Source organism: Eublepharis macularius, chromosome 1, assembly GCF_028583425.1.
Source record: "Eublepharis macularius isolate TG4126 chromosome 1, MPM_Emac_v1.0, whole genome shotgun sequence".
NCBI lineage: Eukaryota > Metazoa > Chordata > Lepidosauria > Squamata > Eublepharidae > Eublepharis > Eublepharis macularius.
In genome coordinates this window covers 55,718,333-55,738,784 of record NC_072790.1, presented here as the reverse complement: position 1 = coordinate 55,738,784, position 20,452 = coordinate 55,718,333, and the positions used below count along the sequence as shown (strand labels likewise).

The 20,452-nt window shown below is 43.7% G+C and overlaps 1 protein-coding gene across 1 annotated transcript in view; it reads left to right on the top strand.

The window, feature by feature from the left end:
- Positions 1-1,132: 1,132 nt before the first annotated feature.
- The window catches only part of TPO (thyroid peroxidase), a 121,625-nt gene continuing 102,305 nt past the window's right edge, over positions 1,133-20,452 (top strand). Inside the window, exons 1-3 of the mRNA XM_054971173.1 lie at positions 1,133-1,226; positions 2,057-2,141; positions 17,282-17,451. Coding sequence (XP_054827148.1) covers positions 1,133-1,226; positions 2,057-2,141; positions 17,282-17,451 — 349 coding nt within the window. The remainder of the gene's footprint in view (positions 1,227-2,056; positions 2,142-17,281; positions 17,452-20,452) is intronic.

Genomic DNA, 20,452 nt, shown 5'->3' with positions numbered 1-20,452 from the left:
CTGTTCACAAGTTACAGTGAACCCATGTTCAATCTGTGTACAATGTACACTTATTTTTTCTTTACAGATATGTTGAGTAATTCTTGTTACATTCAACACATGTACAGATGAGTATGTGATTGAAAACACAAATTTATCCAGGTGCTGGTCTTCAGTTTCATTTTTAAAACAAACACATGTTGGCTCTTTCTTACAGATGTATGCATGTACAGGCAGGATACACGTACATTCATTGTAACGCTTGAACAAGGCTGAATCGTATGTGTGTTCACTGTAACTTGGGAGCAGGGTTTCCATCTTCCTTTAAGAATGGTGAAAGGTTTTCAGATGAAGAAAAGTCTTTTGTTGTTGCTGTTGAAGGAAATTGGAATGGCCTTATAAGGCTTCTGTCTCTACCCCTCCAGCATTCCCCAGATGCCCAGAACCACTCCGCTGCCTCCCCCTCTGAGGGGGCAAATCCCAGCCCCTGGCCAAGTGGCTGTTGCCATGGCCAGGAGTGCTATATTCTGTTGGAGGAAAACATGGTAAAACTGAGGCACAAGATACAACTCAGTGGGGGGGGGGGAATTAAAAGGATCCATGCCTGTGTTTTTAGGATTAATGTATATTTTATAAACAATGCTCAGCTATAAAATATAACATGGATTTTTATTTACAGCTGTGATCCACAATTTATTTTGTTCTAGAACAGCCCTATTGATAATAAGAGAATTCATCTACAATAAATGTGTAAATGTGTAGAGGAACTCCAGTCTTAAAAGTTTTCCAAGTGTCTTTAAAGGAAACAAATGTAAGAAAGCAATGATTTAAAGTTTTGTTTGAAAACAGGAGGTATCTTATTAAAAAATTGGCTGTCCAAAGTCCTTTGTTATACAAGTTCATAGGGTGCCATCCCCAATACGTTAATGAAACCCTTCGGAAACATTTCTATTTATCTCGACTTTGTTTGATCTGACTTTCCACAGTTATAGAAAAGAGAGTGTTAATCTTCTGATTATTTGAATATTTAAAGAGATTGGAAAAGGATCACTTTTTACGGAGCTGAAAAAACAACTTAAATGCATATTATATGCTGTTTCTATGAACTGTAATCCTAACGTTCATTCACTGTAGTGTTTTCATTTTTTTCCAGATGAGAATCTTCATTTTATTCATAATTTCAATAACAATGGCCAGCATGGCTATTTTTCTTTCTTTTGTTCAGAAGAGCAGAAATGACTTATTCAGTAAGTAAAAATAAGACAACCTTTATTCCCATGCATACTAACACTGGGAGAAAAATGCCACTAAATATTTAATTTAATTTAATTTAATTTATTATATTTATATTCCGCCCTCCCCGCTTTCACAGGCTCAGGGCGGATATGTAGTAGTTGGCATATCTGCAAAGAAAGAAAGTCCAAAAGAGACATTTTGTTCACTTTAGTATTTTTGTGGCTGTATTTTAAGATTTGTGAGTTCTCCCTTCTTTGACAATCTTCTTATACTCACATCTTTCCCATTAGTTGATGTCTGACATTTAATTTTCCTATGTTAGTGTTTGCTGCATTGGAGGCACTGTAAATGATATCAAAAGCAACCTTGAGTGCCACCTGTCAAACTTTTATTTCACACATAAAATTAAGTATCTTACTGGATGAGAAAAATGTTGATATGCAGTATCCTGTGATGAATATGCCCAACAAGTTATCTGGGTTAATTCCTGTTGTGGCTATTTGATATAGAATCCAATAAAGTTTTAGTAGTTCCATTTAAACCCATTAATTTAACTGGTCTTTGGTGTGCCTTATTTTTTTTTGATGAATTGTCCTGATTCTGTTTTGGAGTTAGCAACACCTGTAGAGTGAAGAGAAAGAAAAAGAGGCATCATTTCCAGATGCAGTTCTCAGAAGGGAACTTATAGGCTATATAACACAAATGAATTTCGAGAATATGTGGCTTTTTGTCAGACACATTCATTGCATGCTGTGATTCTGTTAGTGTTGTGCTAAGGATATTACAAGTTGTGCCAAGTTATGCTCTGCTTCTATTTGCACTCTTTCATTTTTATGTGTAGGAAAAACAAAAAAGCATGGAATTATCAGAACTATCCTGGATGCAGCATCTGTAACAGATGAGGAAGCATATAAAATACCCGAAAGGTAAAAAAAAGAAGAAACAGCCACCTGTGCCCTGTGAGCTTTTGTACATCCATAATATTAGCTGAACTCTACTGTCTATAGTCATTTTAATGGTACAATGGGTGGGAGGAACTGTGCAGAAGGAAGTGGATTGTACAGGGGGGAAAGTTTACTAAGAATAAGTCTGAAATTCTCTTTATCTGAATCTCTGTACTCATGAGTTCTGAATTACTTGGTCATGTTACTGAAGTAGATCCAATGCAGAAAGAATCCTCTATCATACTGCGAGGCCCCGCCCCACCCGCCACTGCTTCCCCACCCTCCGTCATCCTCCTTGGCTCCGAAGGGGGAGAGTTCCCTCCGCCTCAGACTGTGGCAGGGACGGTGGTTGCGCCACCTGCGTCCATCTCCTGCCAGCTGGACTGTGAGCCTCAGTCTCTCCTTCTCTGCTCTAGTGCAACTCCTCCTCCTTGGCTTCACCGGGACTCTCCCCCTTTATAGTGCCTCCCCGTCCCGCCTCCCGTGTCCTCCACCATTCCCCCCTGGCTTCCCCTTCCCCAGCTCATTTCCCCCCTGTCTTCCCCCTCCCGATTGGTTCTTGCCCCTGCCCTTCCCAGCGGGTCTGCTCTTGCCTTTTCCTCCTCTGGCCCCCCTCTTCCCCCGTTTGGCCAGTGGCTGTCCTGGGTGGCTGAGTTTCTACGCGCCTGTCAGACTGGGGTGCCTTCCCTGGCATCTCCCAGCCAATCCGAAGGGCAGGTAGAAGGCTCCCTAGCCCAGCTTCCCCCAGGGCTTCTGGGCCCGCCCACCACCTGGCATGGGCCTTGCCCAGCCACTGCCGATTTTATGGTTTGTGGGGGAGGTGGTTTGAGTTGGCAACCCTAGTAAACTTTTAGGGGAAGACTGCATACTGTTTAGAATGTGGGGGGTGAAGACCAATCAGACCGCATATGCAAATGACCTCTGTGTTCCAACTGTCTCTTGGGGTGGGGATGAGAGATGGAATGTGAGCCCCAATCAACCTGCATATGCAAATGACCTTGAAAAGCTAGCCCAATCAGGGAAGTGTGGCCGAGCTGGCAGTGGGCAGAGGTGCAAGCAGGCAGCAACGTGCCAGTCACATAGGGACGCTTTATCCCTTTGGGAAAACACGTTTTACCCCTTTTTACCCCCTTAGGGGGCGAATTTCTTAAAATCCCTTCTTAATGAGTCTTTACATCATGAGAGGAATGTTCTCCCCAAATTTCACGTTTCTAGGTCCAGGGGTTTGGCTGGGCGTTGATGAGTCAATCAGGATACTTGTCTTTATATAATTGTGTTGTTTCTAACCTTGGGATTCAGCCTTACTACAATGATAATTGTTTGTCTTATATTGTTCCTATTGCATTGCTAAATTTTGTGATCCACTTTGAATCTTAGCAAGAAAGGTGGATTATAAGTAAATAAACATATAAATAAATAAATCTTAACAAGCACAGGCAAAGCATCAATTGTGCACAACAGTGTCCTTGAGCTACCAAGTTTACAGCATGCACGAATAATGACAGCAACCTCACCACCCACCATACTGAGTAATTTTTTTGGTGCAAGACCCTGCCCACCAAGCATATCAGGCAGAGACTGATGGATTTCAAATTTCAACATTTCATTTGTTTTCTTCCTGTTTTTGATACACAATGAAGTAGAAAGGTGGGGGGGGGACCACCTCAGTAACTATCCTGTGTCCATTCCCTCAAGGTTTCTTTTTTGCAGTGTTTTACCAGTACAAACATATGGCACAGTAAAGAGTTACAAATAAATTTAAAGAATTGAAAGTTGCAGTTAATAGAAATTATTTTAGAAATTCTCCTGATTAGGGGTGTGCACGCCAAAAATTTTCGGCTAAAGCCGAAAGCAGAAAGCCGAAAGAGGATTCTCTTTCATATAAGCCGAAAGCCGAAACGGCCAGCCGTTTCGGCTTTCGGCTTACTTTCAGCTTTCGGCTTTCGGCTTTTTCAATGGGAAAATGCCTCCGGCGTCTTCCCGGACGTCTGGGGGAGGCATTTTCCCACCGAATCAGCCCAAAATTGGTGGGAACCTTCCTCTAACCCCTCTCTACAAACCCCCCAAGTTTCAGACCGATTGGACTTTGGGGGGCCATGTTATGGCCCCCCAAAGCAGGTCCCCCTATCCTCCCATAAGAAAGCGAAGGAGCAGCATATTGTTAGCATGCTGCTGCTCATCTTCTTCATTATTTCCTATGGGGAAAAATGAAGAAGCAGGCTTCCTTTGCCAGGGGTGGCATTTTGCATGCAAAATGCCCCCTTACCCTCAGGGGCCCTTCTCCCACCCTTCCTCCCACCCCCCACCAAGGCTCAGCCTGCTCCCACTTGGGGGGGGGGCATTTCATGGCCTCCCCAAGTAGGTGCTCTGCTCTCATCTCTACCACTGACAGCTGGGGGAGGCTTGTCTTGCCAGGGGTGGCATTTTGCATGCAAAATGCCCCCCAGCCCTCTGGGGCCCTTCTCCCACCCTTCCTCCCACCCCCCACCAAGGCTCAGACTGCTCCCACTTGGGGGGGCCATTTCATGGCCTCCCCAAGTAGGTGCTCTCAGCCCCCAAAGTCCACCCCCTACAGCCCCACACAAACCCAATTCCCACCCAGCTGCCACACACAGACCCAAATCCCCACATTAGCTCCTCACAGACCCAAATCCACCCCCACCTGCCCCACACCCATAACCCCAGGAACAGGCTGGCAAAGGCCAGCCCTCTCCCTTTGTTCCCTATGCTGGGAACTTCTAAACTCTCTTTCCCTGGGCAATTCTGCACAGCCCAGGGGTGCCACGATGGTGGGCACACTTCTGAGTGCCAGCTGGTCCCTGTGAAAGAGCACCTGAACCACAGACACCCTCCCTCAAATTCCCCCACCACCTACAGAGATGGCTGGCCAGCCAGCCCCATTGTTCCCTATGATGGGAACCAACTGCACAACAAAGAATAAAACAAGAACAACACAAAATAAAGTTTTTAAAAAATTATTTTCTCCCTTCCAAAGTACAAGTAGGCAAAGCATAATGACACATTACACCAACAGTCCTCCACACAGAAAAATAACACAACTCACTTAACATCAGAGAATCACAAAGCACGATTTCTGTCAAAAACACTTTATTTCTTGAACAGCTTTAGGTTACACAGCAGGGGGGAACACCAAAGGGCATGGCAGCACTATCTTACACAAAAATAACACAACTCACTTAACATCAGAGAATCACAAAAGCACAATTCCTGTCAAAAACACTTTATTCCTTGAACAGCTTTAGGTTACACAGCAGGGGGGGAACACCAAAGGGCATGGAAGCAGTATCTTACACAAAAATAACACAACTCAATTCACATTAAAGAATCACCCCAAAAAATTGCTGTCAAAAGCACTTTATTTCTGTAACTGCTTTAGGTTACACAGTAGGAAGGCACAACAGAGCAGGAAAGCAGTGTACTACACAAAAATAACACAACTCACTTCACATCAGAGAATCACACAAACACAATTGCTGTCAAAAACGGTGAAGTGGGTTGTATTATTTTTTGTAGTACATTGCTATCATGCCCTGTTGTGCCCTCCTACTGTGTAACCTAAAGCTGTTCAAGAAATAAAGTGTTTTTGACAGGAATTGTGTTTTTGTGATTCTCTGATGTTAAGTGAGTTGTGTTATTTTTCTGTGTGGGGGACTGTTGGTGTAATGTGTCATTATGCTTTGCCTACTTGTACTTTGGAAGGGAGAAAATAATTTTTTAAAAACTTTATTTTGTGTTGTTCTTGTTTTATTCTTTGTTGTGCAGTTCGTTCCCATCATAGGGAACAATGGGGCTGGCTGGCCAGCCATCTCTGTAGGTGGTGGGGGAATTTGAGGGAGGGTGTCTGTGGTTCAGGTGCTCTTTCACAGGGACCAGCTGGCACTCAGAAGTGTGCCCACCATTGTGGCACCCCTGGGCTGTGCAGAATTGCCCAGGGAAAGAGAGTTTAGAAGTTCCCAGCATAGGGAACAAAGGGAGAGGGCTGGCCTTTGCCAGCCTGTTCCTGGGGTTATGGGTGTGGGGCAGGTGGGGGTGGATTTGGGTCTGTGAGGGGCTAATGTGGGGATTTGGGTCTGTGTGTGGCAGCTGGGGGGGAATTGGGTTTGTGTGGGGCTGTAAGGGGTGGACTTTAGGGGCTGAGAGGACCTACTTGGGGAGGCCATGAAATGGCCCCCCCAAGTGGGAGCAGTCTGAGCCTGGGTGGGGGGTGGGGGGAAGGGTGGGAGAAGGCATTTTGCATGCAAAATGCCACCCCTGGCAAGACAAGCCTCCCCCAGCTGTCAGTGGTAGAGATGAGAGCACCTACTTGGGGAGGCCATGAAATGCCCCCCCCAAGTGGGAGCAGGCTGAGCCTTGGTGGGGGTGGGAGGAGGGGTGGGAGAAGGGCCCCTGAGGGCATTTTGCATGCAAAATGCCACCCCTGGCAAGACAAGCCTCCCCCAGCTGTCAGTGGTAGAGATGAGAGCAGAGCACCTACTTGGGGAGGCCATGAAATGCCCCCCCAAGTGGGAGCAGTCTGAGCCTTGGTGGAGGGTGGGAGGAAGGGTGGGAGAAGGGCCCCAGAGGGCTGGGGGGCATTTTGCATGCAAAATGCCACCCCTGGCAAGACAAGCCTCCCCCAGCTGTCAGTGGTAGAGATGAGAGCACCTACTTGGGGAGGCCATGAAATGCCCCCCCCAAGTGGGAGCAGGCTGAGCCTTGGTGGGGGTGGGAGGAGGGGTGGGAGAAGGGCCCCTGAGGGCATTTTGCATGCAAAATGCCACCCCTGGCAAGACAAGCCTCCCCCAGCTGTCAGTGGTAGAGATGAGAGCACCTACTTGGGGAGGCCATGAAATGCCCCCCCCCCCAAGTGGGAGCAGGCTGAGCCTTGGTGGGGGTGGGAGGAGGGGTGGGAGAAGGGCCCCTGAGGGCATTTTGCATGCAAAATGCCACCCCTGGCAAGACAAGCCTCCCCCAGCTGTCAGTGGTAGAGATGAGAGCAGAGCACCTACTTGGGGAGGCCATGAAATGCCCCCCCAAGTGGGAGCAGTCTGAGCCTTGGTGGAGGGTGGGAGGAAGGGTGGGAGAAGGGCCCCTGAGGGTAAGGGGGCATTTTGCATGCAAAATGCCACCCCTGGCAAAGGAAGCCTGCTTCTTCATTTTTCCCCATAGGAAATAATGAAGAAGATGAGCAGCAGCATGCTAACAATATGCTGCTCCTTCGCTTTCTTATGGGAGGATAGGGGGACCTGCTTTGGGGGGCCATAACATGGCCCCCCAAAGTCCAATCGGTCTGAAACTTGGGGGGTTTGTAGAGAGGGGTTAGAGGAAGGTCCCCACAAATTTTGGGCTGATTCGGTGGGAAAATGCCTCCCGCAGACGTTCGGGAAGACGCCGGAGGCATTTTCCCATTGAAAAAGCCTAAAGCCGAAACGTTTCGGCTTTTTTTCTTTTGGCTAGCCGAAACGTTTCGGCTTAGCCCGAAACGTTTCGGCTAACCTGAAAGAAGCCGAAACACTTTTGTTTCGGCTTTCTTTCGGCTTTCAGAAAGCCGAAATGCGCATCCCTACTCCTGATTAACCAGGATCTAAGGAGGAGTTGAAGATAATGCAGGGAAATTACAGAACAATAAGGGCCAGGGGAAACATTCCTATCCCTAAAGTCTGCGTGAGCTCTTTCTGAGCATTGTAATGGGCATAGGACAATGGACTGGAGTGTTAAGGCTCAAGCAGAAAAAAATAATGCATTAATAAAAACACAGCTACAGAACTCTCAGATATAGATGTAAAAGGGGTGGCATAAAGGGACTCACGGACTTACCTGCAGGTTATATTGCGGCTGGGAGGTGAGACTGAGGCAAAGGGAAGGGTATTATCCTCAGTGTATGTATTGGCAATGTATGCCAATGGGGGGGTTGAATGAGGAGGACCAAATGAGGGGGTTGGTGCCACACCAGAAGTCTCTCGTGATCCTCTCCACCATTCCTCAGCAGCGGAGAAAGTGGACAGATAGTCTCCTTCCCTTCTTAGGTGCCAGTGATGGCTGGAGGTACTGTCATAGCCTGGAAGTTTTGGGTTATTGGGCCTGGTCCACTGGGATGAGTCATACTGGGTGAGCTGTTCACCCCCTTTTAAATATCCCCTTAAGGAATCTGGGGGAAGCCGAAGAGGATGCACCAGATCTGGCCATTGCAGGCTGGGTGGCAGGGATCACCAGACCATGCCTGGACAGTCACTACACCTCCTGTCATCCCATGGTGCTCAGCAGGCGGGCTGAGGAAGGCATGCCATCGAACAGCGGGCAGATCATTCAATGCAGTGGATCTGTGCCCTATGTTACGCAAATTGCTCCAATGGCAGTAATCAATAATGTTGCATCTTATTTTTCAGCCAAGATTAGTGTATTGTTTATTCATGCCCAGGCACTAGCCTCATGCATTGCCTATGCAGCTGCAAAGTACAGAACATATTAATGGCAGGACTCTGTACATGTTAAAAATCTCTGGAAATTGTGGTACCCCTTTCTTTAACTTTATGTACAAATAATTACCATGGGCCTAATTACATGCAAAATTTACAATAATACTTTAAATCAGGTTATTATGGCCCTGGCCTGGATAGCCCAGGCAAACCTGTCCTTGTCAGATCTCAGAAGTTTAAGCAGGGCTGGCCTTGGTTAGTAACTCAATGGGAGACTTCAAGGAAGACCAGGAACACTATGCAGAGGCAGGCAATGGCAAATCACCTCTGTTAAGTCTCTGAAAACCCCAGCAAAGGGTCACCATAAGTCAGATCTGAGACTTCACGGCAATTTCCACCATCATTATAGTTACTAAAACTGCTTTCCATTGACTCTTTGTTTGCTGAGATGTGAATCTGTAGGTTTACACCTTAGCATATTTATTTATTTATTTATTTATTTATTTATTTATTTATTTATTTATTTATTTATTTATTTATTTATTTATTTATTTATTTATTTATAGTCTGCCTTTTTCACTGAGTCTCAAGATGTTTTAGATAGTGTGAGATTAGTACAATCAGTGTCAAGGACATTTCCATACAGTGTCAAGGACATTTCCATCAACAATGCCATAGGGTAAATAAATACAAGTTTACAAAGACATAGCATTAGCAAGGATCTAATACAGAATTGAAGAAATGCTGAAACAGAACAGAATAGATTCTAGGACTGACATTAGACAACATGAAGCACAGATAGTATAGAGTAGTACATATTTAAAGCAACAGATAATATGTAAGGCAACATAGTGGTAAAGTCTATGTTCCCTATTGGGGAAACTCGCAAAAGGCATGACCTATTTTGTTCTGTTTTTTGTTTTGTGTGTGTGTTTAATAGAATAGATAACCTTGGTATGTGATAATAATTTTGATAAAGTATAGGTCTTTTTAAGGTCAGTATGCACTGGCTGAATGATTTTTTTATCCTCTAGAATTTTATTCAGTAAATATAAGTTGAAAGGAGGGTTAAAGTGGTCTTTATTTCTTTTACTTCTCTTTATTTGTGGTCAGCTTGTCTCACAGGTTATTGTGTAAATAATATGACTTGATGTGTTTATTTATATTCTGCTTGATTCACTGTGAATGTAATGATTTTTTCCAGATATACAGATATAATCAACAAAATGCATGGGGGTTGGGGGTGAATTCTGAAGTCACAATCCTACTCTCCCCTATGTTCATTAAGCACACAATCCCCCGCCCCCGCAAAACGTGCCTCAAATCAATTATTTGTGATACTTTCCCAAAGTTTAATAAGTTCAATTTAGTTTTTTGGAAATCGTGGCCATTTTCACACTACAGTTCTCGCTTGAAATTGCGCCAGGAAGATACTGTTGTTCCAGGAGCTTGGCGCAATGTTCTGTGGCCGGTAAGCAGTGTGAAAACGGCCCGTGTTTCTATTGGATTTACCTCATCCACAAAATAATGGTCTTGCATAGATGTGGCCACCAGCTAAAATCTTTGTCTCCTGTCCTCCTTGATATGTGGTTAGCATTGTTCTGATATCTAACTTCATTCTTCATAAACAACCTTAATCTCCTCCCTGGCTGATTTTGGGCAACCTCAGTATATTTCCTAAGTAATCAATTGGATAGCTTGAAAGTATTTTCTAAATCCTTGGCAGTTGTGGAGGCTTGAATATGTCTTTTGGTCTCTTTTTTTTCCTGGAAAGACTTGCTTTACCAAAGTTTGAGAATTCTGGACATGGAGCATAAATAGTGCATGGGGGGGGGGGCAAGACAGTGAAAATACCTAAAAGAAAACAAATCAAGGAAGAAAAAGTGTACCGTTCCAGATGTGATCTTCAAGAAGTTACACTGTTCACAGTACTCTGAAAATCAAAATGTTTAGCTCGCAAATAACTGAAGACATGACAATACAATACAAGGGACTTCAGCACTGCCCTTGAGAAATGAAAAAGCACTCCTGGGTTGAAGAGGCAGTTTCTCATCCAGCTTCAGACTGGGAAACTCTTCATCATTCCCTGTACAATTTTTCAGGGTTAAGTTTCCTGATTTAATGAACTAAGTTTTGGAATGACTTGCGCTGAGTGAACAGAACTGTGTACCATCTGTGACCTTAATTTGAACTTGCTCACTGATCTGTGGGCAGACATCCTCATTTTGAAAGGTTTCCTTCCCAGACCTCACAATTTTTAAAAAGAATGGAGATGACAGGAATACCTTTTGTGAATGTGCAGTTGTGTTTTTTCTTGTTGCTGTCGGTTTGTCCTGCCTCATTGTGTAAAAAGCTGCTTCTTGAGTGATTCTTCTGCCACTGGTACCTGAACTCTTGCCTAGCAGAGGCTGTGGCTGAGGCTTTTTTCTGAGCTATCTGGGTGATATGGTTCAAGCGGCCATACTTCCTTCTTTATGTGTCCACTTGTTTGTAGAATGAGATTCAAATTCCCTCTTCAGAGGTCCCAGGAGTATGGTAGATGTAGTGCTCCTGTGGAGCCTGCCCCAGTCCTTCATACAGTGAAGGGTACTTTATTTCATTTATTACTTCCCTTGTTACGTGAGTGGGTGGGTGGGTGGGCACAGGCTGCTTCCATATCTAATAGGCACAGAAACATCATTGGCAGCAGGACTTGATTAGTGGATGTTGGCAGTATTGATATGAACTCCAGAGAAGTTGATCCGCCATCAGCTCCTTGAGGATGGGTCTTATTTGACATTTTTTTCTCTAATGAGAGAACACAAGATACTGATTAGCTATCAACGATGCATCAGAGTCATGGAGTTTAGATTTGGGCTGTACATACCATAGCAGAACATGAAAAGAACAACTAAAACCCATAAGCAGAAAAAAATATACTACTCCAAAGGAGGGGGTTGGGATGCAGTCACTCAGGCAAATAGATGGTGGTTGGTTGATTGGTTGGTTGGTTGGTTGGTTAAACTCACTGCCTAAAAATAAGATCAGACAACAAGTGGATAGTTAGTGGGATTGTATTCTTCACACAAGGAGTCAATGCAGAAAAGACTTCCTATAATGGCCATTCTACCCCTCCTGCTTGATGTCATTTTAACTAGCAATGGTAGAGACTGAATGCAAGACCTTTTATGTTGGAAGTACATATTATACTACTGAAGTATGAGCCCTCCTGGAAAGTTCTTGGGATTGGTTAGATTGTTCCCATTCTGTCACAGAATGTTGGAGAGGGAAAATGTACATGAAGTTAGATAAAATTACTCTAAATAGGTAAATTAAAGTTTTTAAATGAAACATAAGTGCATAAGTGAAGTATACTACTAATTATCAAAGATACACAAAACCTCCAAAATGAACAACTGATTTCACTAGTTGAGAAATTCCTTCTAATTTCCAAAGCTAAATATAGCCGTTCATACTGTTAAAAGCAATCTTGCAACCTCCAGCAATAGAATTTTCATAGTACTTTTGACACCTGTTCATCAGTCTTGTCCAATCATCTCATTAATGCAGCAAATTCTTTTAAAGTGAAATTTATTGAAACTTTGTAATAAGGTTGATCTTATAGAAGTGAGGCTGATTGAACTCAATGAGACTTAAATTCCAAATAAACAAGTCTACAATCAGATGGCAAACTGTGGGAACCTCTTTGGAGCAAGGTGGGAAGCAAAATGTGATATATAAATTAATTTTCATTGCCAGTTTTTGGAAGTCCTCAATGGGGATTGTCAAATATAGATGAAGGAAGATTTTGACCTTTGTTTTAGTAGATAGATAGATTATAGACATATTAGATAGATTATAGTGTTAGCTGAATTGCCTCGAAGATGGGAGAATTAATAGGCAATGGGCATATATTATGGGATCATAACCTGTGTATACCAGGGTCAGAATTTCTGGAGTTCGCACAATGAAGGAGACTAATACTTTAAAATGAATCACGGCTTTTACTTGAGAACCTTTAAGCTTACAGGGTCCAAGAATCACACACACATTCAATACAGAACTAGGAAATCAAAGGGAGGAAAGGGTATAGAGATGGCTGCATTAGCAGGAAAGATCACTGGTAGGCGATACGTTACCCGTCCGTCAAGATGCAGAGATTTGTCACCGAGGAGCAGAATGCCTAGTGGAGTGACCAGCACTACACGAGGTGGGATGGAGTGAGATCTTGAGAGGTCCGAGCATTTGACTAGTGACCAGAAGGGGTGGTCTTAAATAGCCAATTTCTATCCTGAGACGAGACCCAGGGTGGGTTCCACGCCCCCTAAGTGGTTCTCAGGCAATTTAACAAAAGTAATTAATGTGCTGTTTTAGTGGGACATAAGGAATCCGGGGTGGACACTTTGGAATCTAATGTTTGTTTTTGTGACACCCTAGAATGGACAAAAGGGCAAGAAGGAAGGACAGGTGGGGAATGATTGGATTTTCCAATAGTCCATGGCTTGATGGGTTGGAGTGATTCTCTTGATACGAGATTAACAGAATCCAGAGGCATTTTGCTTCATGTCTTGGTCTATGGCTGGACATCTACATACCAAGAGGGATACCTAGCAAGTAGTTCGTGACAGGAGCACTGGCGTGTCATGGCTCCCATAGGAAAATAGTTGTCCTTTTTGACTTCCTTTTAAACTGTTTCTGGAACATGGCTTCTTTTGGCCCGCTGCTGATCCCGGTTCTGGTAGGGATCTCAGCAGTGGCTGGCATCTTGGCAAGCAGACATGTTGATCTGGGTGCAGAGTGGCTACTCCAGAGTAGTCCCAGGGAGGGTTGCTTGTGAGCACTGACTGGGGGGCGCCCTACCAGTCCCATGAAGTTCCCTTTCCATGCATAGGATTGGCCTCAGTGCCAGTTGACACAGTTCATGTAAAGTCCGTGTCAAGGTTCTGGGAGGGGGTTCCAGGCAACAATAGTTCAGAACTGGGGGTTTCTTCACTTCTTGTTTTAAATTTCGTAAATGCAATGGCTGTCTAAATATAGGGATGGATCCAATGAACTGTGAATGGAATGAATTTACCTAACAAGTCATTCCCCCACTTTCTCTGCAGCCTCTTTTACCCCTGAAAAGCTCTGAGGAACCATCAAGAGCATAGCAGAATGTATACTAAGGAGGTTGGAACAAGAAGAGGGGTTTACAGAATCCAGAGATACACTCTTGCATGAACTCTTGCTCCATCTATGGAAGAGGTCATGCAAGAGGGGATAAGGACAATTTTTGCTTATTTCCTCTTGAGCTGCTGCCCCTACCCAAACACAGTATCCCACTTTCTTCCCAAGGATCCCACAACTCTTTTGGGGACCCAGAGAGCAAGAAAAAGGGAGAGGTCTATTTAATGAACACTTTCTGTTCACAATGAATTTGATCTAACCTACTGTCTTCAATCAAATGAAGTTATTTAAGGCTGGTTTACAGGGTACAAAGCAGGGCTTTTTTTCAGCAGGAACACGGTGTAACAGAGCTCCGGCACCACATGGCCAGTGGCCCTGCCCCCTGATCTCCAGACAGAGGGGAGTTCAGATTGCCCTCCACGCCATGCGGCGCGGAGGGCAATCTAAACTCCCCTCTGTCTGGAGATCGGGGGCGGGGCCACCGGCTATGTGACCATTTTCGCCAAGGGCGATTTAAACTTTTAAAAACTCACCCCTTGTTCCAGCTGGTCCAAAGTGATGTCATTGTGTGGTCCTGAGTTCCACAACTGAGTTCCACCACCTCTTTTCCTAGAAAAAAAGCCCTGGTACAGAGTTTAAGTCTTATCCTGTGTCTGGCCTGACAATGAGACATGAGATGTGGGTTCTAGTCAGTTTCCACATTTGTTGTGCCTAATTTGGATCAGGATCATGATGCATATGGAAAAGGGGCTCCAGCTTTCCCCTCTATGCCATTTTCCCAACCCAAAATAGTCTCGGGGAATCCTATTTGGGGAAATGTATTCCCTGGGATACAAAGGGATTTCCCCACAGGGAAACATATCCCCAGGATGGTTGCCGGTTGGGAAAATATGGGGGAGGGAGGCTGAATCCCCATCACCGCTGACCCATGGTTCTGATCTAAATCAGGAACCGCACACACAGGTGGTTGAGAAGAACCTGCAACTCATGTCTGACTATCCTGTCTGACACTGGGTGGGGATCCCAGACTCAACCTTTATAAGTCATAATCTGTGGATAGATCATTGGTTGTTGCTGTCACTGCAGCCAATGGAACTATTAGTCATCATGACAAGTTCATCCCATTACTTTTTATGGAATATAACCATGACTCATGAATAAAGTTAGTTAGATCAAAGCCAGTACCCATGAGCCATACACTTTTTTCATTTTAGAATTTTATCAATGGCATATCAGCTTTCCCCCCTTCTCATAGCACAACAGTGTACCTATGAAATGCCAGTGCACAGCTTCTCCAAAGGGTAAATAAGTCTGCAAAACCCCTCCAGATGCTGTCACTTCAGATTCGCTCACCTGCTCTAATGCTGGTGCCTATTTGTGTCCTGGTGAGAACACAAAGGGGACCATATGGTATTCAAAGAAGCAGAAAATTGATTTTATATGCCCCAAAGAAGAAACTGCTATTTCAGAATGTCAGTAAACATTGCTATCACTCTATGGCCATCAAGACGAGAAGAAATGAATGAAATGCAGCAACTTTGCTTCATGCTATGTAAAACAGTTTTGCTCCAGTACATCTTTCAGGAGCATAAACAGACTCAGAGATATGTATATGCTCTATGGAACTTGTAACTGGTGATCAGTGGACCATCTTAAAGACTGTTCTGCTTCTGCCATATGTGTGTAAAGTGCTGTCAATTCACAGCTGACTTATGGCGACCCTGCAGGGTTTTTAAGGCGAGAGACGTTCAGAGGTGGTTTGCCATTTCCTGCCACTGCATAGCATCCCTGGACTGCCTTGATGGTTTCCTACGTAAGTACTAACCAGGACTGACCCTGCTTAGCTTCCAAGAACTGATGAGATCAGACTAACCTGGACTATCCAGGTCAGGGTGCTTCAGCCATATCTAATATCATATAACCATTGAATGTTAGCCCCTAACCTGAACGTTACATTTTTGAAATGAAAGCTCATAGCGAAATGTAATTCAAAAATCATGGACAGAAGAAACAAGAATCTAATTCTGAGGAGCAACCTGTAAGCTGATCTATACTTATCTCTTTGCATGATTGAGGAAACAGGCTCACAAACCTTGTTCCCTCTGGATCTGGAAGCTCAGAGAGTTCTGCAGCCATCCCAGGTCTCTGCCTGGTGATGCATCAACTTTCCTTCATCCCTTACTCACAGAGGATTTGTCCAACTTCTCTCTGGGTATTACCTACTGCTAGAATCTCAGGATAGAAGGATTAGTGCTTCAGGCACTCCTTACTGTATTGGCCTTTAAGGGCTCCACATCTCCTGTTTCACTTGAACTAGCTAATGCAGAGGTCATCTATTGCACTTTCACAACTTTGCACTTTGGGGATGGTGAGCTCCTCCATGGCCCCTCCCCCTTGAAGCTGTTTGGAAAGAGTGACTGAATTAGGCATGGCAGGAGCACAAAAATCAGGTTTTGACCATTCAAAATCATAATAAATAAAAAGCACACACATGATCTGTACAAGCATCAGTCTGAGCAAGCTTTTAAAGAAAAGGTAAAAACATGCAATCTTCTAGCCCTAACTCTAGACATACCATAACAATGTTGTTGTTAGAATAGTTTACAGCTTTTAAAATGCCCTCTGTTGCCTCTAGTTTAGGAACTTCTCCCCATTGCCCCTCCATATGCAGTCATGATGGAGTCCTAATGTAAAAACCAGCCGTTCATGGCTTGGAAAGTTGAAGAGGCAAGCCAAAAGAAAAAAGTTCCCCTTGTGTATCCAGAGAATTTATAATCTCTATTTTAGAAGTCCCTCCCTTCTCTGAAGTAATTCCTTTCTTCCTGACCCCAAAAGAAAAGATACAATCTAGCATGTGGCTCCCCTAGTTTCTTACCCCTAGGTGTGACATTCTGGCTAAGTTATAAGATGGTAAACATTTTGTATCACTCCAGCCAGGTTCACTAAGGGTCTCGCTAGACAATAAGTTCCTACATGGGCATGCACTGGTTTTAATGTGCTCTCTGCAGTCAGACATCAGCTGAAGGGAACTTCTTTAAAAAGAGAGAGCACTCAGAACCACAAACCCAAGGAAAGGGAGTGCTCCTGCCTCCCCCAAGCTATTTTCCTGTGTGAAAACAGCACAAAGGGGGAATTATTTTGCTGATTTTGCTGCTCCATGTGCTGAATCAGTGAATTAACTCGCCTCACACGTTATTTTCATGAGAGAAAACAGCTTTAGGGGGAGGGTAGGAGCCTTTCCTCCCCTGTGGTGCTGTTCTGAGCTTGTTTGAGCACTCTGTTTTTTTAAAAGAAGCAATTCCCTTCAGCTGATCTCTGACTGCAGGAAGAACGTTAAAACCAGTGCGTGCCCATGCAGAAATGGATCACCTAGCTGGATCCTAAATATAGGTTATTGGACCAGGTCCATCCTGGTAGAGAAGCACGCTCTGTACTTGTCAAGGGAGAGAAAATAATTTTGTTTGCATATGTTGACTTTCCCCCATCCATATCCTTAACACAGATATCAGCATTAAAACTTTTAAATATATAAAATCACATATATTTCTATGTCTTTTGTAGACATCTTCAAAAGAGCAGAACAATGACTCCTTCGCAGTTTCTGGCTTTCTTCAAACATCCAGAACAAGAGACTCAAGCTGTCTCTCGAGCAGCTGAAAAAATGGAAGCGTCGATACAAGTTTTAAAAGAAAAACTTCACCAGAAGCATAAACGATCACTGCTTCCAAGTGGTAAATACACAAGCAGATATTCACAAAGATCCCCTGTGGATGCTTGCAGGCTGTGCCTCTTGGATTAAATCATTATTGACTTTATGTTATTGTGGGGGGTTTGCTGCAGGTAGGAGTTAAATTTATATCTAGACTTCAAAGTCACAATTGCATGTTTTAAAAGATCTTCGAAAACTCTTATTTTGTGCTTCAGAAGAAGAAATTCTGATTTTCTGAACAGCATCTGTGTCCACATATACAATCATGGTGTTCAGTTCCTCGCATAAATATTTTAACTGTTGGTTTGCTATGTTCAGTATCCACAGTATTATCTGTTTCTTGATGTATGCAGCGACGGGTGGTTTGAAGCATTTTAAAAAGCAAATTGAGGTTGGCTGTATGAATTTCCACAATCCATTCAAATAAGTCTCCAGTCATGGTCAGAAGGCGCACAATGTACCAATGTTGTGGAAAATATGCTTGGGAGCAGGCAGTGCCTGGTTGGGAGACTAACTAGAACTTTGCCACTTTATGTCATTTTGTGGTCCATAGAATAAAAGTGGACGGTAAATATAAATTAATATCAGCCGGCAAAGTTTTGACAAGTGATGCTTACATCAGCTCTGTGACTGGAAAACTCCTCCCAGTAGTGTTACACTCATAGTAATTGCAGCAATAACAACATTTATGCATTAAAATGTATTATTTTTCTTTAAAAATACTGAACTGAATACACTGCAGGTTGAATTAATAACAACAACAACAACATTCAATTTATAATATACCGCCCTTCAGGACAGCTTAATGCCCACTCAAAGCGGGTTACAAAGTATGTCATTATTATCCCCACAACAATCACCCCGTGAGGTGGGTGGGGCTGAGATTGCTCTGGAAGAGCTGTGACTAGCCCAAGGTCACCCAGCTGGCTTCAAGCGGAGGAGTGGGGAATCAAACCCAGCTCTCCAGATTAGAGTTCCATGGCGCTCTTCTTAACCACTACACCAAACTGGCTCTCAGCTTTGTGCTGGGAAAGTAGATGAGTCCCCAGCAGTTTCCCAAACAGCACCATACAACCTCCCAACAACTGATTGTTGAAGTCGTGGGAACCTCATTGATAAAAAGCCAGAGAGAGTGGGGAAGCAGACAAATTGCCTCTTTCTTCTGCCATATTGCCCCATAAACCCTTATTCCCCTGAATGTAACTTAACATGCAGAAGGGAATTGGTTTAGGGCTCACTTTATCTCTCTTTTCTTTTCCTCCCCACGGACACAAACTGGAAGGGCTGTGTACAGCCCCTATAAAATGCATTCAGCCTTCTCTAGGGTGCAGGAACATGTGCACAGCTTTTTACAGCCACATATTTAAACAACAAAAACAGTCATGAAGTTAGAAGGCCATCAGGGATGGGTATTGTGCAAAGTTTTGCAAAGAATGGCATGTTTATTATTATCTGCCTGGTGGACAGAAGTTGTGGGTATGTGCTTGATGCATTAAGCCGGTCTGTTACCTTTAGGCTATCGTTGCTGAGAGAGGCAGAGAAGTAGGCATACAAGACCTGCAAGAACTGTCCCACACCCTTGCTGACTGCTCCCCTGCAGTCATGGAGATTAAAGATTTCTAGATGAGAAAGGAAATGTCCCCCTAAAAGTGACACATTCCTCAGGTGACAAGTCAATATCCTCTCATGGCAAGGATACTGCTCTGCAGTTGAGGGGATCTTGGGATGACAAGATAGCCCTGAAAAGGGCCCATCCTCCTCACTTCTGCCTTTTACTAAGAGAAACAAAGGTTTGAAGACTGGCAATATTGTTGTGGTTGCCTAGCAACAATATTGTTCTGGTTGCCTAGCAACACTCACAACACAGCTGAGATCTCAGAGGGCATTAATTTCTTAAAGGATTCGGTGCTGCTTCTATTATTTATTACTTATTTAGAAAATGTTTGTGCTACCTCTCCATAAACCTGCCCAAGGCTAGCTCAGAAAACAAAAATAATAAAAGCAAAACACTAAAAGATATTAATTAAAATCCAGCGTTAAAAACAAAATCCAGCATTAAAAGAACATATTCAAGTTTTTTCTGCAAACCTGGGGCTTTTTTCAGGTTTGTAGAAATATCTGTTCTATCTGTTTATGGCTTCATTCTCTGGATTTAAGTATCCACAGATGGGGTTGTGCTGAGAGATGCATTGCTAAGACTCCATGTATGGATGATACATACCAAGGGTTCTGAAGAACTCATATGTGAAACTTAATCTTCTAGCTAGTATACCTTACTTGTCAGTAAAATCAGACTGCCTACCAAAGTATTGGTAAGTAGCAAATGTAAAACTAGTTCTCATTTAATAGTCCAGTTAGCCTAACATCTCATCTGGGTAAATTAGCAGAAACTGTTATTGACAATAAAATTATTAATCACATAGAAGAACAAGGCCTGCTTTTGGGGGGGGGGGGATCAGGATTCTTTCTGTAAAGGTATACCTGGTATATCACAGCTATTTCTTCAGATGACATCTTTTATTCTAGAGCAGTATTGACCATGTATTGTGTTAACCATTACATTAATACCCATATTTCTGAGAGAGATATATGAACTTCCATCTTTAATACAGTACATTTAAATCCAAATTTAATTTAACATGTTGAAACTAGGAACTCATTCCCTTCCTACAACATTGGAGTAAGGCAAAAAAACCCAACAACCCATACCATGTATTGTCAAAGGCTTTCACGGCCGGAGAACGATGGTTGTTGGGGGTTTTCCGGGCTGTATTCAACAGGAAAGAAGAAACCTTAAGAATGAACAGAGCATGGGCTCCAGTTCTGAAAAACACCAGGCCAACAAAACACTCCACACCCGACAATAGCCCTGCAGAGAAGATTAGCACATCAAGCACCAATCCATATGCAAAAGAACCTCCTCAGGATACAGTGAAGCCTCCCGCCATTAGCATTCCACACCCTGGGAAACTCTTACAGAATGACTCAGCTCAACCCCACCCCTCCTGAGTAGATACAAATGA